The sequence below is a fragment of the Telopea speciosissima genome, chromosome 1 (genome assembly GCF_018873765.1).
Source record: "Telopea speciosissima isolate NSW1024214 ecotype Mountain lineage chromosome 1, Tspe_v1, whole genome shotgun sequence".
NCBI classification, from domain to species: Eukaryota; Viridiplantae; Streptophyta; class Magnoliopsida; order Proteales; family Proteaceae; genus Telopea; species Telopea speciosissima.
In genome coordinates, this window is record NC_057916.1 from 66,748,494 (window position 1) to 66,767,519 (window position 19,026).

Here is a 19,026-nt window from a genome sequence, read left to right on the forward strand (position 1 = left end):
TCTTTATCTAGCTGAATGTCTCATCATAAGCCATGACCATCATCATAACATCACCATTAAGTAATCTAACTGGAGGATCTACAGTTCACAGAATATCATTTAAGTTCCATGAGTGGGGTAAGTGGTTCGCCAAATTTTACTTGTGTTGACTTAGTGGCAGGAAAGCAGTCATTAACTGATTGAAATTGTGAAGCTGATGATCTAACTGACAAGCAAACCTATGACGATGTTTAGTATAACTTTGGTACCTTGATCTGAAAAGCAGTTAGCTTGTTCACCCTGTCTAAATAAGGGCTAAAGAAACCACCTTAGACAGAGGTGGAAGCCTTTCCACCTGTCACCTATTTCTGCCAAATTTCGGTCATTTTTGGTTCATTTTGAAAATTGAATAGATGGTGAGTTACCTAGATAGGGCACATAATTTTGTCCTAGGTAGGTAGAAGACCCACTAGGAACCTGTACTACAGGATCTGCTAAGAACAGGCAGTCCGATTGGGGCAGAATTAGGGTTTGGGTTTGAAGATATGGTTATGCTAGGCAGGTGTAGGGGAGTCTCAGTATTGGTCCAGTGATGGTTTGATGAACGGAAGTGTGAAAATTTAAATGGCAGCAAGTTAGGGCTTCGGGTTTCGGGTTTTTAAAAAGAGTGAAGTGAGGGAATCTAGGGTTTAGAGGGGGAATTATGGCAAGGGCTTCAGGCCGAGTTCTCTAGGTGTAGAGAGGTTCACTCTGCCAAGGAAGGGAGGTCTGATGATGGCTGGATGTTGCTGGACTGTAATTTAGGGTTTTGGGTTTTGATGGGAGTTGAGGGAATTTAGGGTTTTGATGATGGGATGGATCAGAGGTCCGGATCGAGTGAACGGGGTGTACTGGGGATGCTGTGGTTTGAATTTGAAGTGATTCTGATGGTAGGTTAGGTCTGTGAGTGATTTAGGTTATGGGTGAAGAAAACAAAAGGGGAAAATTAGGGTTGGGCTGTAGAGGGTTTAGAAGAAGAAGTATGGGGTTGGGAATGTCTCAAACTTACTGGTGGTTGCAGAGAATAATCAGCAGCAACAGAACCTTGAATAAAAATTGAAACTTTGAACTTGAACTTGAATAAAAAATCAGATCTTGAAAAGCTCAATTGAAGAACAAGAAGCCCTAGACAGTGTTACTGCCAGCTTCTCTTTTATGTGTGTCTCTCTCTCTTCAAGCCACCATATGAAGAGTGGATAGGCTTGCTAGAATCGCCCTGAGGCTGTGTTTCTCACCCACTAAGTCTCGGTTGCTGAAATAAGGTGCTATGGGAGCACAACTCATTTCCTCATATACTCACAGGTACCGCCAGCTTCAGTGTTTCTCCTCTGTTTGGTCTAAAATGCCTTATGGTTTGATAAATGGTTGTTGTTGATTGGAGAGTTGGATTTTGCGAGGCTTATTTGGTGCTATGGAATGAGGCTGCATTGTCAAAGGTGTCCTTGATTTGTTTCTTTTCAAGAAAATGTTGTTCATTTGTGTGCTAGTGGTGTATTAGCTTGCTGGTTTGTTTCTTTGGATAGCGTGCTTTCCAGTTATGAAATGGTTGTCAAATGGCTCATATGCCTTGAGTTGTCTTAAGATGTTGCTATCCTTCGAAAGGTTTATTTGAGTGGAGTTCTTCACATCTGAAATTTTTTTCTTTTTCTTCTTTTTTTTTTTTTTTTTTTTTTTTTGCTTCTCCAGTTGTGGGGTTGAATTTCTTTGAGCTGTTCGCCTTGTTTGGCTGTTGGACTGTGTTCTTTTGTTGAGAATATACTCCCCATTTGACTTTGGGTATTACTCCCATCTTGAATGTGTGTCCTTTGGAGAAGTGAATCGACAAAGGTTGTTTGAAGAAGCCTTCCCTGATAAGAACTATCTCTGTTTGGGTAGAGTGTGTACTCCCCATTGGATTTAAGTATCATTTCTTTTCTTGTGTATTCCTACATTATGTCAGCTCTTGGAGGAAGAGGCTAGGGTCCACCCCAAAGAAATGACAGAGATAGGTTCCATTGTGACCATTGTGGGAAGTCTGGACACACGACAGAGAGATGTTAGATACTTTATGGTTGTCCCCCTATTATGCATGGCAGCAGGAGAGGAGGAGCCAAAGCATGCTCCGTGATGACTGAGGTTGCACCTATGGGATCTCCATATGGACTACAGACAAACACCACATCCCTCACTCAGGATGATATTGTAGCATTTCGCAGGTTGTCATATCTGGATAGCCCTACTTCTACACCTGCAGTGCCAGATTCTTTAGCTTCCACTTTACAGGCCTCTACATCTAGCCCTTTCACTACCTCTACGTGGGTCATTGACTCTGGAGCCACTGACCATATGACCGGCATATCTCAGTGTTATGACTCCTACTCTATCTGTTCTGGTAAGAAAAAGGTTAGAGTTGTTGATGGTTCCCTTTCCTCTATTTTTGGTAAAGGTAGTGTTCGCCACTTCTTCTATCTCCCTTGACTCTGTTATTCATGTTCCTCAGTTTCGTACTAACCTCTTATCTATGAGTCACCTAACCAAATCCTTAAATTGTTTTGTTAGTTTTTTTCCATCTCATTGTGTTTTTCAGGATTTGGTGACAAAGAGTAATTGGCAGAGGACATGAGGAAAAAGGACTCTATCTTCTTGATCAAGGAACATCCCCTCTACCTACTGCTCAGTCCTACGCATGTGGGCATGATGACAATAGTACTGTTGACTCTGTGATGTTGTGGCATCAACATTTGGGCCACCCTTCTTTTGTTGTTATGAGGACAAAATTCCCCCACTTGTTTTCTTCCATTCCTTCTTCCCATGTGTTTCAATGTGAACCCTATTTGTTTTCCAAACATTGCCATTCTTCTTATCCTTATCATGGTAATTGTTGAGATATGTAACTCAATAAGGGTATTTTGGGTATTTTATCTGTTTTGTTTACTTGTTTCCCAAGTTTACTTGTTTCCCAAGTTTACTTGTCTTTCAAAATTTTGAATATTATAAATAGAAGGCTTAGGATGGAGTTCGATTCATCCAAGCTTGTGTTTTCTCATCAGTCTTCTTCCATCTTCTCTTCTCTCTTTTCTCCTCTCTAAAGTTACTAGTTACAGGTCCTAAGTTTTCTACATGGTATCAGAGCTAGGCAACCAGTGACTGATTCTCTCCAAGTTTGCCATTTTGAGAGTTGTTTAGGGTTTCTGGTTTGAAGAAAGAAACCCTAGTTCATCGAAGAAGAAGAACTAGGGTTTCGTACATTGAGTTGCTGGTTTGATTTTCTACAGGTGCTTTATTTTGTAAACTATTACTGATCGAAGGAAGTGTTGCAAGGTTTGAGGGCTCTCGTTGATCGTTTGCTACCTCTGTTTGAGAGTCGTAACTCTCTTTATTCTCCATATTGGTTACCGGTTGCGGGAGGTTACAGAAAACCCCAAATCATGGTCTCGCTGCCTCTAATTTGAGAGTTGTGCTCCACTGTGCTCTGTTTATGTGGTTATTGCTTGCTATTGGAGTCGATTGTTGAAGACAAGTAGTCATTTGTGCTTCTATCAATTTTTTGAATAAGGTTTGATTCATCGATTGTCGCTACTGCTGTTTACTTCGATTGCTATCAAAGGTTTATATGAAATTCCGTGAATATTGGCTTGATCAATGTGATCATAGCCCAGCCTTTATTTATAATATTGAAATCATATGACAAAAATATAACTAAGAAATGTGGGACTAAAACCCACATACAAGAATACCCCCATGGACAGATTTACCCTTAGACCCATATTACAACACTCCCTCTCAAGTTGGTGCATACATATCAAACATGCCCAACTTGCTAATAGTAGGAAGGAACAATTTTGTACTGATTCCTTTGGTAAGGATATCAGCCAACTGTTCACTAGACTGAATAAATGGAATACAAATAATTCCTTGTTCCAGCTTCTCTTTAATGAAGTGCCGGTCAATCTCAACATGTTTGGTCCAATCATGTTGGACCGGGTTATAAGCAATGTTGATTGCTGACTTACTGTCACAGTAGAGTCGCATAGGAAGATCAACACTCATCCCCAAGTCTTGAGAAGCCCCTTGAGCCAAAGAAGCTCACAAATACCCTGTGCCATAGCTCGGAATTCAGCTTCAGCACTAGATCGAGTTTTTTGCTTCTCCAAGTAGTTAGGTTACCTCCAACAAATGTGCAATATCCAGATGTGGACTTCCGATCATCAGGACTGCCAGCCCAATCTGCATCAGTGTACGCTTCTATCCGGAGATGGCCGTGTGGAGAGAACAATACTCCTTTCCCTGGAGCGACTTGAGGTAATCGGAGAATGCCGTATCTTTGCTTCCAGTGAGAAGAGCGAGGATCATGCATGTATTGGTGACAAGGCTTACAAGAAATGTGATGTCGACCGGGTATGTGAGAGGTAAATCAATCGACCCACTAACCTCTCGATAGCTACCTTTGTCCACTGGTTCACCTTCCTTACTCTTCAAATGTGTGTTGGGCTCCGGAGGGGTATCTGCTGGTTTACACCCAAGCATCCCCTGTTTCTTTCAATAAATCCAAGGTATATTTCCTTTGAGAGAGAGATATGCCCTTAGCTGAATAGGCAACCTCAATCCCTAGGAAGTACCTCAATTTGCCCAAATCCTTGACTTCAAACTCGTGCCCAAATAAGCTTTCGACTTCGAATCTCATGTGCATCATGCGTAATTACTATGTCATCAACATAGACAATCAAAAGGGTAACTTGCTGTCCCACTCTTTTAACAAACAATGTGTGGTCTGCATTACTCTGCTTATACCTATATGCAATCATAGCCTTGTGGAATCGGCCAGACCAAGCCCTTGGGGACTGCTTCAGACCATACAGGGCCTTCTTTAACTTGCACACTTTCCCCTAAGTCTCTGAAGAGGTAAAACCCAGGGGTACCTCCATGCATAGTTGTCATGGCATCCTGGCGCTGGAGAAATTGGCATATCGACCTTCGACATGGCTCATGTATAAATATCGCCCGATATGGCGTACATGGCGTCGCCATGGACGCCATATCACGATATATGGGCATATCGGTCGATATAAGTGTAAAAAACTCAGGTTTAAAATTTTTTTTTTTAAAAGCTTAAATGCTTTTTCCTTCATTTGTATTGGTCACATTAACATTAAAAATTAAAACCATTAAAGATTAAACAAGACACTTTAGTAGTATTCCTAAATCCCTAATTGGAATTGAAATTTGGGGATTTTAGAAATCGCAAAGTTTGTCAAGACAGAAGAGAGACTTCGTGAGACGCCCGGAGACTAAAGGAGTCAAGAAGATGAAGAAGTGAGAAGAAGAAGAAGAAGAAGAAGAAGAAGAACTGAAGTTGCAAGTCCGCAACTCTCAAGTTCGAACCCCTCCGTGCAACCTCCAGGTAAGTAATTTTTTATTTTTTATTTATTTGGTTCTTCTTCTTCTTCTTCTCCAATCTCCTCCCATCCTCCGTGAGTGCGACTCGATCCTTCTTCTTGATTCTTCTTCTTCTTCTTCTTCTTCTTCTTGATTCTTCTCACTTCTTCGTCTTCTTCACTTCCAAGAACTTTCTCCGTCAGTTCTTCTTCTTCTTACCTTGCGATTGCAGTTTGCACACAAATGTGAGACCTCTTTTTTTTTTTTTTTCCTTTTTTCTTCTTCTTGCCTTGTAGTTGCGAGCTTGCTTACGATTGAGACCTCTCAGTTTTTTTTTACTTTTTTCTTCTTCTTGCTTCATTTGAGCTTGCACACAATCATAGACCTCTCGGTTTTTGTTTCTTCTTCTTGCCTTGCGAAGCTTGCACATAGAAAGAGAAGGTGTTTTTTTTTATCTTCTTCTTGCTTCTTCACACAGCCACACATACACAATTACACACACACAGACAGGAGAGAGTCGAGAGACAGAATGGGGGGTGGAGGGATTTATTACAGCAGTAGTGCTCTCGCTTTTTTTTCCCCCTTCTTCTTGCCTTGCAGTTGCGAGGCTTGCACGATCCACAGAGATGGTGTTTTTTTATATTTTTCTTCTTTTTACCTTGCACACAAGCACACAGGCACACATACACGATTATTTGATAGGCTAATCTATGTATTCATACTTTTATGTACACTAATGGATATTACACTTTCATTAATTAAACCATAGTATATTAGTAGTACACTTTCATGCTGATTTTTGATGTTATAGGATATATACTATAGCATACTAAATGACATTAAAAATAGAGAAAATAAAAAATAAAACATGGTCGACATGCTCGCCATGGAGGGCGACATGTCGATATATCGACGTGACACCCCTCCACCGACTTGGATCGCCGTGACGCCGTGACAACTATGCCTCCATGTAGACATCTTCTTCCAAGTCTCCATGTAGGAGGGCATTCTTCACATCGAGTTGTTGAAGTTCCCATCCTTGATTTACAGCACAAGAAATGATGACCCGTACAGTATTCATCTTCGCTAAAGGAGCAAAAGTCTCTTGATAATCGATTCCTTGGGTTTGAGTGAACCCTTTGGCGACTAATCTTGCCTTGTATCTCTCCACAGAACCATCAGCCTTGTGCTTCACAACAAAGACCCATTTACAACCAACAGGCCTCTTCCCATTTGGAGAACTTACCAAATCCCAGGTCTGATTTTTTGCAAGGGCAAGCATTTCTTCATTCATTGCCTCCTTCCATTTTGGTTCGGCTATTGCTTCCTGCCAAGTGTTAGGTATAGAGACAGAGGACAAAGAGGATATGAAAGCATGAAAGGTAGGAGTTAGAGAGTTGTAGGACACAAAGTTTGAGATAGGATGCTGAGTGCAACTTCTTTTTTGTTTGTGAACAGCAATGGGTAAATCAAGAAAGAGAAGAAGAGAGAAAAAAAAACGAAAAAATTTTACTTCCTATATCCCCGGAATATTTTTGGCTCTGATACCATGTGGAATTCCGTGAATCCTGGCTTGATCAATGTGATCATAGCCCAACCTTTATTTATAATATTGAAATCATATGACAAAAATATAACTAAGCAATGTGGGACTAAAACCCACATACAAGAATACCCCCATGGACAGATTTACCCTTGGACCCATATTACAACAGTTTACTTGTGGAATCAAATTCTGGTTTGCTGCTGTTCTTCTGTTGCTTGCTGCCTATTTGAATCGATCCCTGGTTCTCGTTTTCCTCTTGTGGCTGGTTCTTGGAATTGGTTGAAGAGAGGTTGAAGATGCATCTTTTGTTCCGCCTCCTCCTTTCCCTGGTTTCAGGCCTGAGTTACCGCTGGGGAAGAAAGATGGCTGCCATGTCGCAATCTCCCTTTTTCAGGTTCCGTTGGTCCCTTGATTACCGCCCCTGTTTTGGGTTTGAGGATGAAGACGTTATTTACTTGCTGTATGGGCTTCTTCTTCCTCATGTTTCCTTTTCCTTTTCCTTTTAAGTTTAACTTATTAGGTATTTAATGCTACTACCTTACCTTTTATTATTACCCATCCCTCTCATGTTATTTACATCTTGCAATTAAGAGTTTGTTCCTTCCAAGTGTGGCCCCCATCTATAAATACTAATTCCCGCTACATCCTTTGGTTTTTTTCTTCCAAGTTTGCCCTTATTAAATATTTATTAATCCCACTTGTGTCCATTCCTTTATTTGACTACCTAATTCACCGTTGAAAATTCTGGTTTATTACCAGTTTTCCCTTTGGCTTGGATTGTGTTTAAAAGTGGATTTCAACCAAATTACAGCCATGCCATCCTTTTTCCAACTCCGTCCCCTTTCAATAATTATAATTCCCTTCACATCCCATACCTTTGGTATTTACCCATAACACCTTTGGAAATTTCTTGTAAATTACCATTTTGCCATTCTTTCTATTTTAATTACCCCTAGCACTTTTGGAAAATTCTGGAAAATTACACTTTTTGCCATTTTCCCTTGCATCATCTCCATTATTTGTCCTCGTGTACTACTACACGTGAGAGGGAGATTGTGTACAATTCCATTGCAGAAACTTGTAGACATTGCAGAACTTGCAGAACCTTGCAGACATTACAAAACATTTGTGCAAAATATTGAAGACCAGTTTATTTCCACCATTGCCATTGCGTATCTTTAGTTATTGGATTGTATTTGCCATGAGAGGGAGATTGAAGTTTGAAGATATTTTGGGATCTTATTTACAGTTGGGTTGATTCAGGTTTTTTTCGATGTTTGCTGCCCTATTTGTTTATCTTCAAGATTTTATGTTACTGTGAAGATCCGAGATTCATCACTGGACAGCTATTGAAGATCGATGAAAGCTGCCTTTTTTGGAAGATTGTGTCTGCCTTTTTTTCCACCTTTATTAAGATCGGTGCTTCTCTGTATTTTGAAGAACGATTCTTCTCAGGCTTTGCAGAACAAATCTGTCTCGGTTTGCTGATCAAGTCTGTCCAAGTTTTAAAGATCAATTATCTCCAAATCTTGCAGATTTAACTGTCCAGGATTATTTGGGAGCATCATCCATTCGCCCATGTGTCAAATCCAAGTACTACATTTTAAGTGGGTACTTACTGCCAGACACTGCTGCGACAATTTGGGAAGTTGTTTCATCCTAGTTTAGTCAAGTTGGGCATGTGCAATATCTATTCACCAACTTGAGGGGGAGTGTTAAGATATGTAACTCGATAAAGGTATTTTGGGTATTTTATCTGTTTTGTTTACTTGTTTCCCAAGTTTACTTGTCTTTCAAGATTTTGAATATTATAAATAGAAGGCTTAGGATGGAGTTCGATTCATCCAAGCTTGTGTTCTCTCAACAGTCTTCTTCCATCTTCTCTTCTCTCTTTTCTCCTCTCCAAAGTTATTGGTTACAGGTCCTAGGTTTTCTATAGTAATAGATCTGATGTTCCTTTCCATATTGTGCACTCTGATGTTTGAGGGCCTTCTCCCACTACTTCTTTGTTTGGCTATCGTTATTTTATTTCCTTTGTTGATGACTATTCCCGGTCAACTTGGACTTTTTTTATAAAACAAAAAAGTGATGTTTATGATGCCTTTAAAAATTTTGTCAGCTCATTCATACCCAGTTTCGTACTCGCATTCAAATTATTTGTTATAATAAAGGGGGGGAGTATATGTATGGGGGCTCAGACAGTTTTTTACTGATCATGGCATTATCCATCAAGTTGCTTGTATTGACACCCCTCAACAGAGTGGGGTGGCTGAACGAAAAAATCGTCATTTGTTGGAACTCACTAGAAGTCTCCTACTTGGCATGCATGTTCCCACGACCTTTTGGTCTGAAGCCCCTTTTACCGCAACCTTTTTAATCAATCGCATGCCCTCTATACTTCTTGGCTCCAACTCTCCTTTAGGCTTGTTGTCTCCTCAGACTTCTGCTTTCTCTCTTCATCCCAAGGTGTTTGGGTGTGTCTAGGGCTGTAAATGGATAACCGAAAATTCGAATTCGATCCGCATCCATATCCGTTTAGGGGCATCCGTATTCGATTAGAGATATCCGGAAAAAAATCCGAATACTCCGATAAAAATCCGAATCCGAATACTTAATTTTAAAAAATTAAGTAAATAACGATCTTGAGGGTTTTTGAAGATTCAACAGGTTTTAGAATATGAGGAGAAGAGAATCATAATCTAAAACTATGGATTAAGAGTGAATTGTATCCACTAGGGGGAGGAAGGTTCAGGTTACATAAGGCAGAGGTGTAAACGGATGGTTGAAAATCCGAATTCGATCCGCATCCGAATCCGTTTAGAGGTATCCATATTCGACCAGGAAATATCCAAATCCGATCACATCAGATCCGTATCCAAGCCGAATCCGATCCGTTTACAGGCCTAGGTGTATCTGCTATGTCTATGTTAATAAATGTGCTCAGACTAAGTTTAATCCCAAGGCACTCAAATGTATTTTCCTTGGATATTCCTCCTCCACCCAAGGGGTATAAGTGCTATCATCCCTCTTCCCGAAGGCAACTTCTCTCCAAAGATGTTACCTTCTTTGAATCTATACCTTTCTTCACTACCTCTCAACATCCTCCTCTTCAGGGGGAAAATAGTGGAAATGAAGAGGCTGTTTCTATCCCTTTCCTCTCACTTTTGCCTACTTCTCCATTTTTGTTTGATATTAAGAAACCTAAAGAAGGGGCTGTTGTTGAAAGTGGTTCTGATAATGAGAAGGTTGTTGTTGAAAGTGGTTCTAGTAATGAGAAGGATTACCACATTAAGTACAAAAAAGATGAATGCTTGAAGAGTAAAGGAAAGAAGCCTGCCAAGAGCCCTCTTTGGATCCATATCCTGAGATACATCCTCCTTAATCAGGTAACATTCCCTCTCTCCCTTTTGATTTAGACCTTCCTATTGCTGCTAGAAAAGGAAAGAGAGCTTGCACTAATCCTGTAGCCCAGTTTGTTTCCTATGATGCTTTCTCTCCTACAGGTGCTGCCTTCACTGCCGCCTTCTCTTCTATTTCCATTCCCAAAAATGTCACTAAGGCCATGTTTGACCCAAAGTGGAAGCAAGCCATGTCTGAGGAAATGATGGCCCTTGAGAAGAACTGTACTTGGAAATTGGTGGATCTTCCCAGGGGGAGGGTTCCAGTTGGATGCAGCTGGGTCTACACAGTCAATTACCGATCAGATGGTACAGTTGAGAGATACAAGGCCCAGTTGATGGTTAAAGGCTACAGTCAGGTGTATGGGATTGACTATCAGGAGACATTTGCTCCTGTGGTGAAGCACAACTCAATAAGAGTTCTTTTATCTTTGGCAACTAATAAAGATTGGCCATTGTATCAATTGGATGTGAAGAACGCTTTCCTCCATGGTGATCTAGAAGAGAAAGTGTACATGCAGACTCCACCTGGCTTCAAGTGTCCCTCAGCTAAAGGGAAAGTGTGCCTGCTCAAGAAGGCACTATATGATCTTAAGCAGCCCCCGAAGGCTTGGTTTGAGAGGTTTAGACAAGCCATTTTGAAGAATGGTTATTCCCAGAGCCAAGCTGACCATACTTTATTTACCCTGCGAGGTAATGGTACCATCACAGCCCTTGTTGTCTATGTTGATGATATTGTAGTGACTGAGGATGACAGGGCTGAGATAGCTAGGCTGAAGACCTACTTGGCTCAACAGTTTGAGATCAAAGATTTTAGCCTCTTAAAGTACTTCTTGAGGATTGAAGTGTCAAGGTCTAAAAAGGGAATAAATTTATGGCAAAGAAAGTTTGTCCTAGACTTGTTGAAAGAGACAAGGGATGTTGGATTGCAAACCAGCAAACTCTCCTATTGATCAGAATCATAAGTTAGGAGAAGATTGTGGACCTTCCCTTGTTAATGCCGGGAAATACCAGAGCCTTGTAGGGAAGTTGATTTATCTCTCTTTGACTCGCCCAGATATCACCTATGCAGTTGGGGTGATGAGTCAGTTTATGCATGCCCCAAAGAGTGGGCACTTGGATGTTGTTTACTGGATTCTCAGATACTTGAAGTCCTCTCCAGGAAAAGGTCTCCTATTGGCCAAGTACAATCATTTGAGAATTGAAGGTTACATCGATGCTGATTGGGCTAGTTCAGTTTCTGACAGGCGATCTACATCTGGCTATTGTACTTTTGTAGGTGGTAATATGGTCACATGGAGGAGTAAAAAGCAACCAATTGTAGCTTGGTCAAGTGCAGAGGCAGAATTTAGAGCTATGGCTCGAACAGAATAGGATACACCATTGCTTCATCAATCTGAGACTTGAGAACTGGACCCTGACAGCACAGCCATCGAGATCTTATTCTACGAGAATCGAAAAGATATGAGGAAACCCACGCCTTCAAAGCACGAACACAGGAAGGTGAGTATAGGAGCCTTGAACACGTTCGACTCAATATGCCGAATGCGAGATCGGTCACTGGCTTACTAGCTCATTACGCTCCACTCCTTCACCATGCAACAAGCCCATATTTAAGCCCATTGAACCAACGATTCTCCCTTTTTAACCGACTTGACATTGTGAATTGCAATATTTGGAAACGTTTGGAGTATGTGAACTCCTATGGTTGAGAAGGCTGGTCCAAGAGTTGGGATTTGATACTGAGGCACCTATGAGACTCTATTGTGATTACAAGGCTGCCATTAGAATAGCACACAACCCTGTGCAACATGACAGAACAAAGCACATTGAAGTTGACAGACACTTTATCAAAGAAAAGATTGACTCTGGGAACATTTGTACTCCCTTTATGAAGACCGATGATCAATTGGCAGACATCTTCACTAAAGGACTCATTCCTCACCAGTTCAGTACTCTTCTATGCAAGCTGGGAACGTATGACATTTATTCTCCAGCTTGAGGGGGAGTGTTAGAGTTTATGTTTTGAGGGTATTTCTGTAACTGGTTATTGTATTGTGCCTTTAGTTTTATTTTGTCTCTTTTTTCTTCTTTATCCTTTTACCTCCCTAGGGAGGTGTACGTAATTCCAGCAGTTGATTAATGAAGAATATAGGGCAGAGAAATCGATTCTCTCTCCCATACGTTTGTGTTCATTTCTCTTCTCCTCCTCCTCTTCCCAGCCTTTACCCTCTTACTTCTTATCTTGAATCAATCCTAGCTCATTTCTAACTCAAAGGCCTAAATCCCTATGCAGCCTAGGAATAGGAAATCCCTAATCCTTGGCTGAGTCTAAATACAAAACACTCCCTCTCTAAAATTCGTGTAGAGGTGTGGACCCTAAAATAAAACTTACGTTAAGAAGATTCTATCCTAAAAGAATATTCTAAAATCACTTAAATTGGACCAGTGGTTCAATTGGTTCAATTTAAAACACTAAAACATGAAAATTGGTTCAATTTAAAACACTAAAACATGAAAATAAACTAAGTATAGGACTAATCCCGTATGCAACTTATGTACCCCAAATTTAGGCCCATAAAAGTGGTCTATTACATAGAAAACTCATGGGACCAAAGGCCCAACATGTCTATAACCCAACCCTAGAATTTTTTTCTAGGGAAAGAAGCCCAATTTGGTGATAAATCTGCATCAGCACATGTTAAATTTGGTGGCCTATCTCAATCTACGGCCCTCATGTATGGGGTGTTTTCCCTACTTTTCACAACAAATCCTGTTGTTCAAACAGAGTTCACTATTTAAAACAAATTTTAATGCTTTATTCTAACATATGGTATGTCAAATCAAACTGAAAATCAATGCATGGTTGATTGATGTGGATATAATGCCCCACAAAATTTTGAGTGCAACAAAGGTGGGGGGGTGCATCCTGATCCTTAATTTTCTTTCCTGGGTAAACTAAGACAAAGTTTACTTGGCTACTCTTAATGTTGGCAAGCAAGCAAGCTAGGGGTTAGTCAATGCAGGCTGCTTGTGACCTGTGGTGTGGGCACCTGAAGGATGTTTAAATTCATCAAGGATTGGGGCGGTCTTTAATCCTTCTAACTAATTGGTCAGTAAGATAAATTTCAATTTTTTTCTCACAGATTCATAGTTAGTGTTTGAATCCTTGGTCGACATATATTTACTATTTATGTCCCTGAAATTCCAATCCAATATTTGTAGCTCCTGAAACTTGGATTTAGATATGATACTTATTGCAAAGTGGGCAAACATTGTTGCAGGGAAAATAGAGCAGTCAGCTATTTCAGAGTGCAGAGGGGCTTATTCACTTTGGATAAAAATTGTATCCACTTCCCCCTAATGTGATGCATCTGACTTTATTTGAGATCTCAATTTTATATATTAACTTATCTAATTGAATCTGTTTCAGGCAAAAGAAAGGCTGAAGCAGAAATACGTTGCAAAACTAGAAGGTAGAGTTGTTAAAATGCATTATGTGCTCAAACAAGTTATGGCATTGCTTATTATTTTTGGGTGGAAGTTAATGATTGAACTTCTGATATTCTGTCTGCTCTTTATTTTCTTTATGCAGGGTCATGTTCTGATGGTAACACAACTGAAAATGATGCCCAATTGGAAAGGCATGCAAAAACTGAAGCACCCTCAGAAGGATTACATAATATGAGAAAAATTACCGAAGAATCTGATTCTCAAGATTTTAGTACTCAGTTCCCAAGTCTGCTGCAAGAAGGCTCAAGTGGCACAACTTTATTTAGAGAATCATTGGCAACATTACGTTCATATTTGAAAAGTCAAAGCCACTTTCCTCTAATCTTAGTCACCGCCTCAGTTTTGGTCCTCCTCCTGATGCAGGTATTTGCTTCCTGAAGATATAAATACATTCGTTTCTTTCAACAAATAAAATACATAGATAGTTATGTGTTACTTATGTTTTTGAGAACTGGAGAATCTTGGTGAAGTATGGGGACTGTGGAAAGTGGAAACTGTGAGCTACTTTCAGAAATTTATTAAATGAACTGCAAAAAGTATCAGTTTGTGTGAAATTTAAAGTTCGATGAGATTGGAGATTGCAAGGGGAATAATCTTATTAAAAGAGGAGGGGTCAAAGAGATGAAGGTAATGATAGAGCTAGGCTGATGCAGATCAAGGAAGGTACTCTAAAAAGTACCAAAGGAGGAAGAGGAAACTGACTCAGTACTCAGCCCTGCTGTTACTTTTTTAGTTAACTCATCCTTTGATTCAGCCTTGCGTTTCTTCCTTGAACCAGTCTTTTGGTTCAGACCAAGCTTATGCATGGGTGTTTTTCTGGTTCACTAAAAATCAGAAATCATGGGCTAGTTTTGGAGTTCTAATTTTCCTTCTTGTTATCCATTTCTAATGGATTAGAGATAGAAGTCCAATTCCTTCTAATTACTGTTTAGAGTTACTTTTGCCAGTGAAACACTCCAACTACCCTCCATGGTTTGGAAAGTGTCTCTTTTCTTTCTTGCTTTGGTTTCCTTCTTGATATATGTTTCCCTACATAGAGTCTCAAACGCTGGCTTTTTGCTGCCTTAATATTCTGTGGGATACTGGTTTCTGCTGCGAGATACAGTATTCTATTGATGGGATGCCAATATTGGCTGGTGGGATTCCATTTGAGGCTAGGTGGGATGCCTAGTCATATCTTCTTCTTCAGTGTTTGGCTTTTGCAAAGAGGTCAATTCTTAACCTTAATTTCCTGTCTTTCAGATTCCACTGGGATTTCAGGTTTGGTTTTATACACTGCAATCGTTCTTCTTATACTTCAGTTCTTTATTTTCAAAATCCAATATTTTATCTGTTTTGTGAGTTCCTTCTGCAGCTAAAACTCTTTGATTTCCTTAATTTTGAATTGAGTTTTCCAGATCAGAATACATATTCAAAAACTGCATTTGATTTTCTGCTGATCTCAGTTTTCAAAATCAGATTTTGGCGATGATTTAACAGTCATTCTTATCAAAATCCTTAACTTTCAGTTTGATCTTTGATTTGAGTTCTGATGATTGCTGGTTGTTTATTGGTTTTAGTTCTGACTTCTTTGACTACATTTCATCATCTATTGGCACTTATATACTGTTCTGAGATCTGTCCACCTTCACTAATATCAGCTCTCAGTTCTTGAGAATTCTCTTCTAGTGGGACTCTTCTGTAACTTGGAATCTGACCATTGGATTGGTTTCAATATTTTTTATCCTAAACCTCTAGGTTTCTAGAAACCCATTAAGTGGTATCAGGGTAATGGTTAGCAGTCAGCCAAGCCCTTCTGATATGGCCAACCTGCTGGAATCCTTCAATCAAATGTTTCAAAGTTTAAGAGATTCTGACGATAATAAATACATATGAGAGATACTGCCGTAGAACAACAGCATGTTGATTTTAATCCATCCCCTTCACCAGATATTCTTGAAGATTCTAGAACAGAGGGAGAACTACTTGTTAATTCAATTGCTAATAATACCATGAGAGTTCACCGAGGACTCCAGAAAGTACCTACAAACCAGCTCTCCCCATTGAGGATACTTTACATAGTATATGATGTGAAATACTGGTATGATTAGGACTTTAGATCATTTTTCTTATTTTTGTTCTACTTTTACACATCACATAGTCTTGTAAATGACCCATTTTCACCAATTAGATGGGTTCCAACCTTTCTGCATGTGCAATACAAAATGATGCAGCTAGGAAAGTAAAGTAGCTTCTTTCACACTATGATGTTCCTCTTTTTAATTTTGGGTTAGTCCCCCCCCCCCCCCTTTTATGCTCCAGAGCTTCCTTCCGACAAATGTAGTTTCTCATCTTGTGCAACTATTTTCCTTAAATGTATTACCATTGGTTGTCATCAATATCTTCCTCAATCTAGTCATTGCTACTTTGGTTCTATGGTTATTTACAGTAACTAATGTTTTCTTCCCCCCCCCCTCCTCCCTTTTTTCTGTACAGTTGAGCATAATTGTACTATTTACTAGATCCCCACAAGTCCATCTATTCTCTCAATTAGACAACATGAATGATTTCACTGGTGACATAGGGAATAAAGCGGCAGATGTAGCCTGGTTGGAAAAACGGGTTCAACACCTAAAGGATGAGATGCTCATGGTTGGGGCTCGTTTAGAGAGGATGCACCATGAATATCAACTATTAAAAGCACAGCTACAGTCCTTGAACCTCAGATAAGGCAAAGATTGTCACCCACCCCACTCTTATGTATGGCTGGATGTATATATTTAACTCTTCTACTAACTAATTCACGGTGAATTTCTTATTGTTCCTTTGCATTTCCTGTTGATCAAAAGAAAATATAATTGGTTCTGATTGATTACCACCTTGAAAAGAGAGAGAGAGATGGCTTTCACTAATATGCTTTTCAATATAAGGCTCCTTTATTATCAATTTATATGAATGCATAATCTATAATTCTTGTACCTTGTAATTGAAAAAAAAAAAGTAAATTTTTTAGAATGTAGAATGTATTTACTAGTTATAAGAGAATATTAGATAGCTAGGTAGATAAATGTGTGCATGTCCATGTGTTTGTCTTTCTACTTAATATTATATTATATACACTATATAGAAAGCAGCAGTTTTCCACCATTTTAAACCCATTATTTTTAATGATTAGGGAAGTTTTGTTACTTTGCCTAATAATATTGGCAACTTTAATTGCAAAAGAACATTTTCAATTTTTCCCACCAGAGCGCGTCAAAGGTACAATCTGTGAATGTGATTGTTTGGAAGTCTTATTGATGCTATGATCATTGTAGCCTCAATAGACTAGTGTTTACTGCTTTTTCCTTCCTTTTTTCTTGGTTGATCTGACCTACTGACAAATGAATATTTTTTTAAAAAATCTTGTCTGTTTAAATTTGTATAGCTATTACTTTCAACTAAATACTAATTCTCATTTATAACTAATGAAGTTTATGTCCATTATAGTAATTACATATAGGGAGTGAGGGAGGGATTTAAGGTTGAAAGCCAATAGGCTCTTGTATGGGGAAATGCTTAATCTACAAAGGTACCATTTTCCTCTTTTACTGTTTAGTTTCCTTTGAGTTCCATGTGCACAAAATTGTTGGAAGCAGCAGAACTTCCTTCCTTGATAGACTGCATAATCATTTTAAATTGTTTTGACTTCTCTTCATTCAAAGTACTTCATGCTGAAGGATTCCGTAGTAGCTATTCAGATCATTTGTTTTGCATTGATTACAAAAGTTTCACAGTTCAGATATTGGTAAGTTGATACTTTATAATGCTTCCAATAAATCCTTTGTTTCGGTCACAATGAATTAATGACAGTTTATTCATGAGTAGTTAAATTAACATACCCACTTGACTGGGTATTTTCTAAATCTTACATTTGGATTAGGTGGAAAATTTGAATCTTTGCTCACCGTGAAGAACATCTTTGCCACTTGATATCCTCGTTCAATAATACCTTTGGATAGAAGCTCAAGGTTGTCGTATGCCCCTATGGTTGAATTCTACTAGACCTCTAATTTTGCTCCCCTTTTTCTGTAAACTGAATTGAGAGCTTTGATCTCCTTAATGGCACCTGATATCAGATTCAATAATTCTTTGAGAGGCAACATGAGCCCAGCATCTAGTAATGCATGAATGGGCTTCTCGGCATCCTTGGTCGGGAATCAGGTATTTTTATAAAAAACAGAAGAATAACTCTGATCTTTGTTGCTCGTTGGCACCCTTGGTTGGCCCGAGGGCCTACCACTCCTCTTTCTGGCTTTCTAGAGGGTTGTCGGTTTCTCCTGCTCCTCCCTCTCCACCCACTCCTCCACCCTTCTCCCTTGCTGCTCAGCCTCTCTCTCAATGGAGCTCTCTTTTCAGTTCTGCTCCAAACCCCCTCATGAAGGCCTCCCCCTTCGTTTTATTCCCTCTTCTCTAGATGGTGCCTCCAAAATAGCCCTCTGCCCACCTGGTCTGCTTGATGTTGAAGCTAAACTGTAGGAAAATTGTTTGGTAGGCCAGTTCCGCCCTCATCCTCCCTTCCACATCGTGAAGCTCTTTCTAGCCATGCAATGGAGACCCCAAGGAAATCTTGAAGCCTTTCTTCTAGACAATGTCTTTTTTGTCTTTAAGTTCTCTGATGAATTCGACAAAGGCCAGGTGTGAGGACAATGGCAGGGGATCACCACGTGTCCTCCACCTCATCACCCTCTTTGGGGAGAGAGAAGAGAGAGAGGGAAAATGAATTGTATCTAAGGAGTCGCCACCTAGAGGAGGGTCTAGGACCCAATGTAAATGTAATGACTCTCATGTGATGCCCATTGGGGACAAATGGTCCGTTGGTCTGGGTATGGGTCAAGTTACGGTCCAGGGAAGATATTAGGCACCCCAGTCCGCCCAGACTTGCCGGTCTTTCTATTGCTAGGCATAGGCAATGGTTTAAGATGCTTTGGTGGAACGTAAGACACAAGTAAAAGTGCAAGAAAGTAAACAGGGAAGGTGGAGAAACACATACCTGGAGGTTTAACTGCAAGGCAAAGGTTAGTATACAGGAATGTAAAATGAAGGACTTAAGACCTATGAGACCAAAGCATGATTGACACTAATCTAGGCGGGGATGAGAGACGAATATGAAAATGAGCATGATGGTTCAATGCATATGCATGGAATGACATGGAAATTGAAAATAAAATAAGGGAA

The 19,026-nt window shown here is 39.8% G+C and overlaps 1 protein-coding gene across 3 annotated transcripts in view; it reads left to right on the forward strand.

Moving 5' to 3' along the window:
* The window catches only part of LOC122648896 (protein VASCULAR ASSOCIATED DEATH 1, chloroplastic-like), a 145,188-nt gene extending 128,548 nt beyond the window's left edge, over nucleotides 1-16,640 (forward strand). For all 3 annotated transcript variants that reach the window (XM_043842195.1, XM_043842197.1, XM_043842196.1), the window contains 4 exons: nucleotides 13,602-13,663; nucleotides 13,751-13,793; nucleotides 13,913-14,193; nucleotides 16,306-16,640. In XM_043842195.1, coding sequence (XP_043698130.1) covers nucleotides 13,602-13,663; nucleotides 13,751-13,793; nucleotides 13,913-14,193; nucleotides 16,306-16,539 — 620 coding nt within the window. In that variant the 3' untranslated portion in view covers nucleotides 16,540-16,640. The remainder of the gene's footprint in view (nucleotides 1-13,601; nucleotides 13,664-13,750; nucleotides 13,794-13,912; nucleotides 14,194-16,305) is intronic.
* The last annotated feature ends 2,386 nt before the right edge of the window (nucleotides 16,641-19,026 follow it).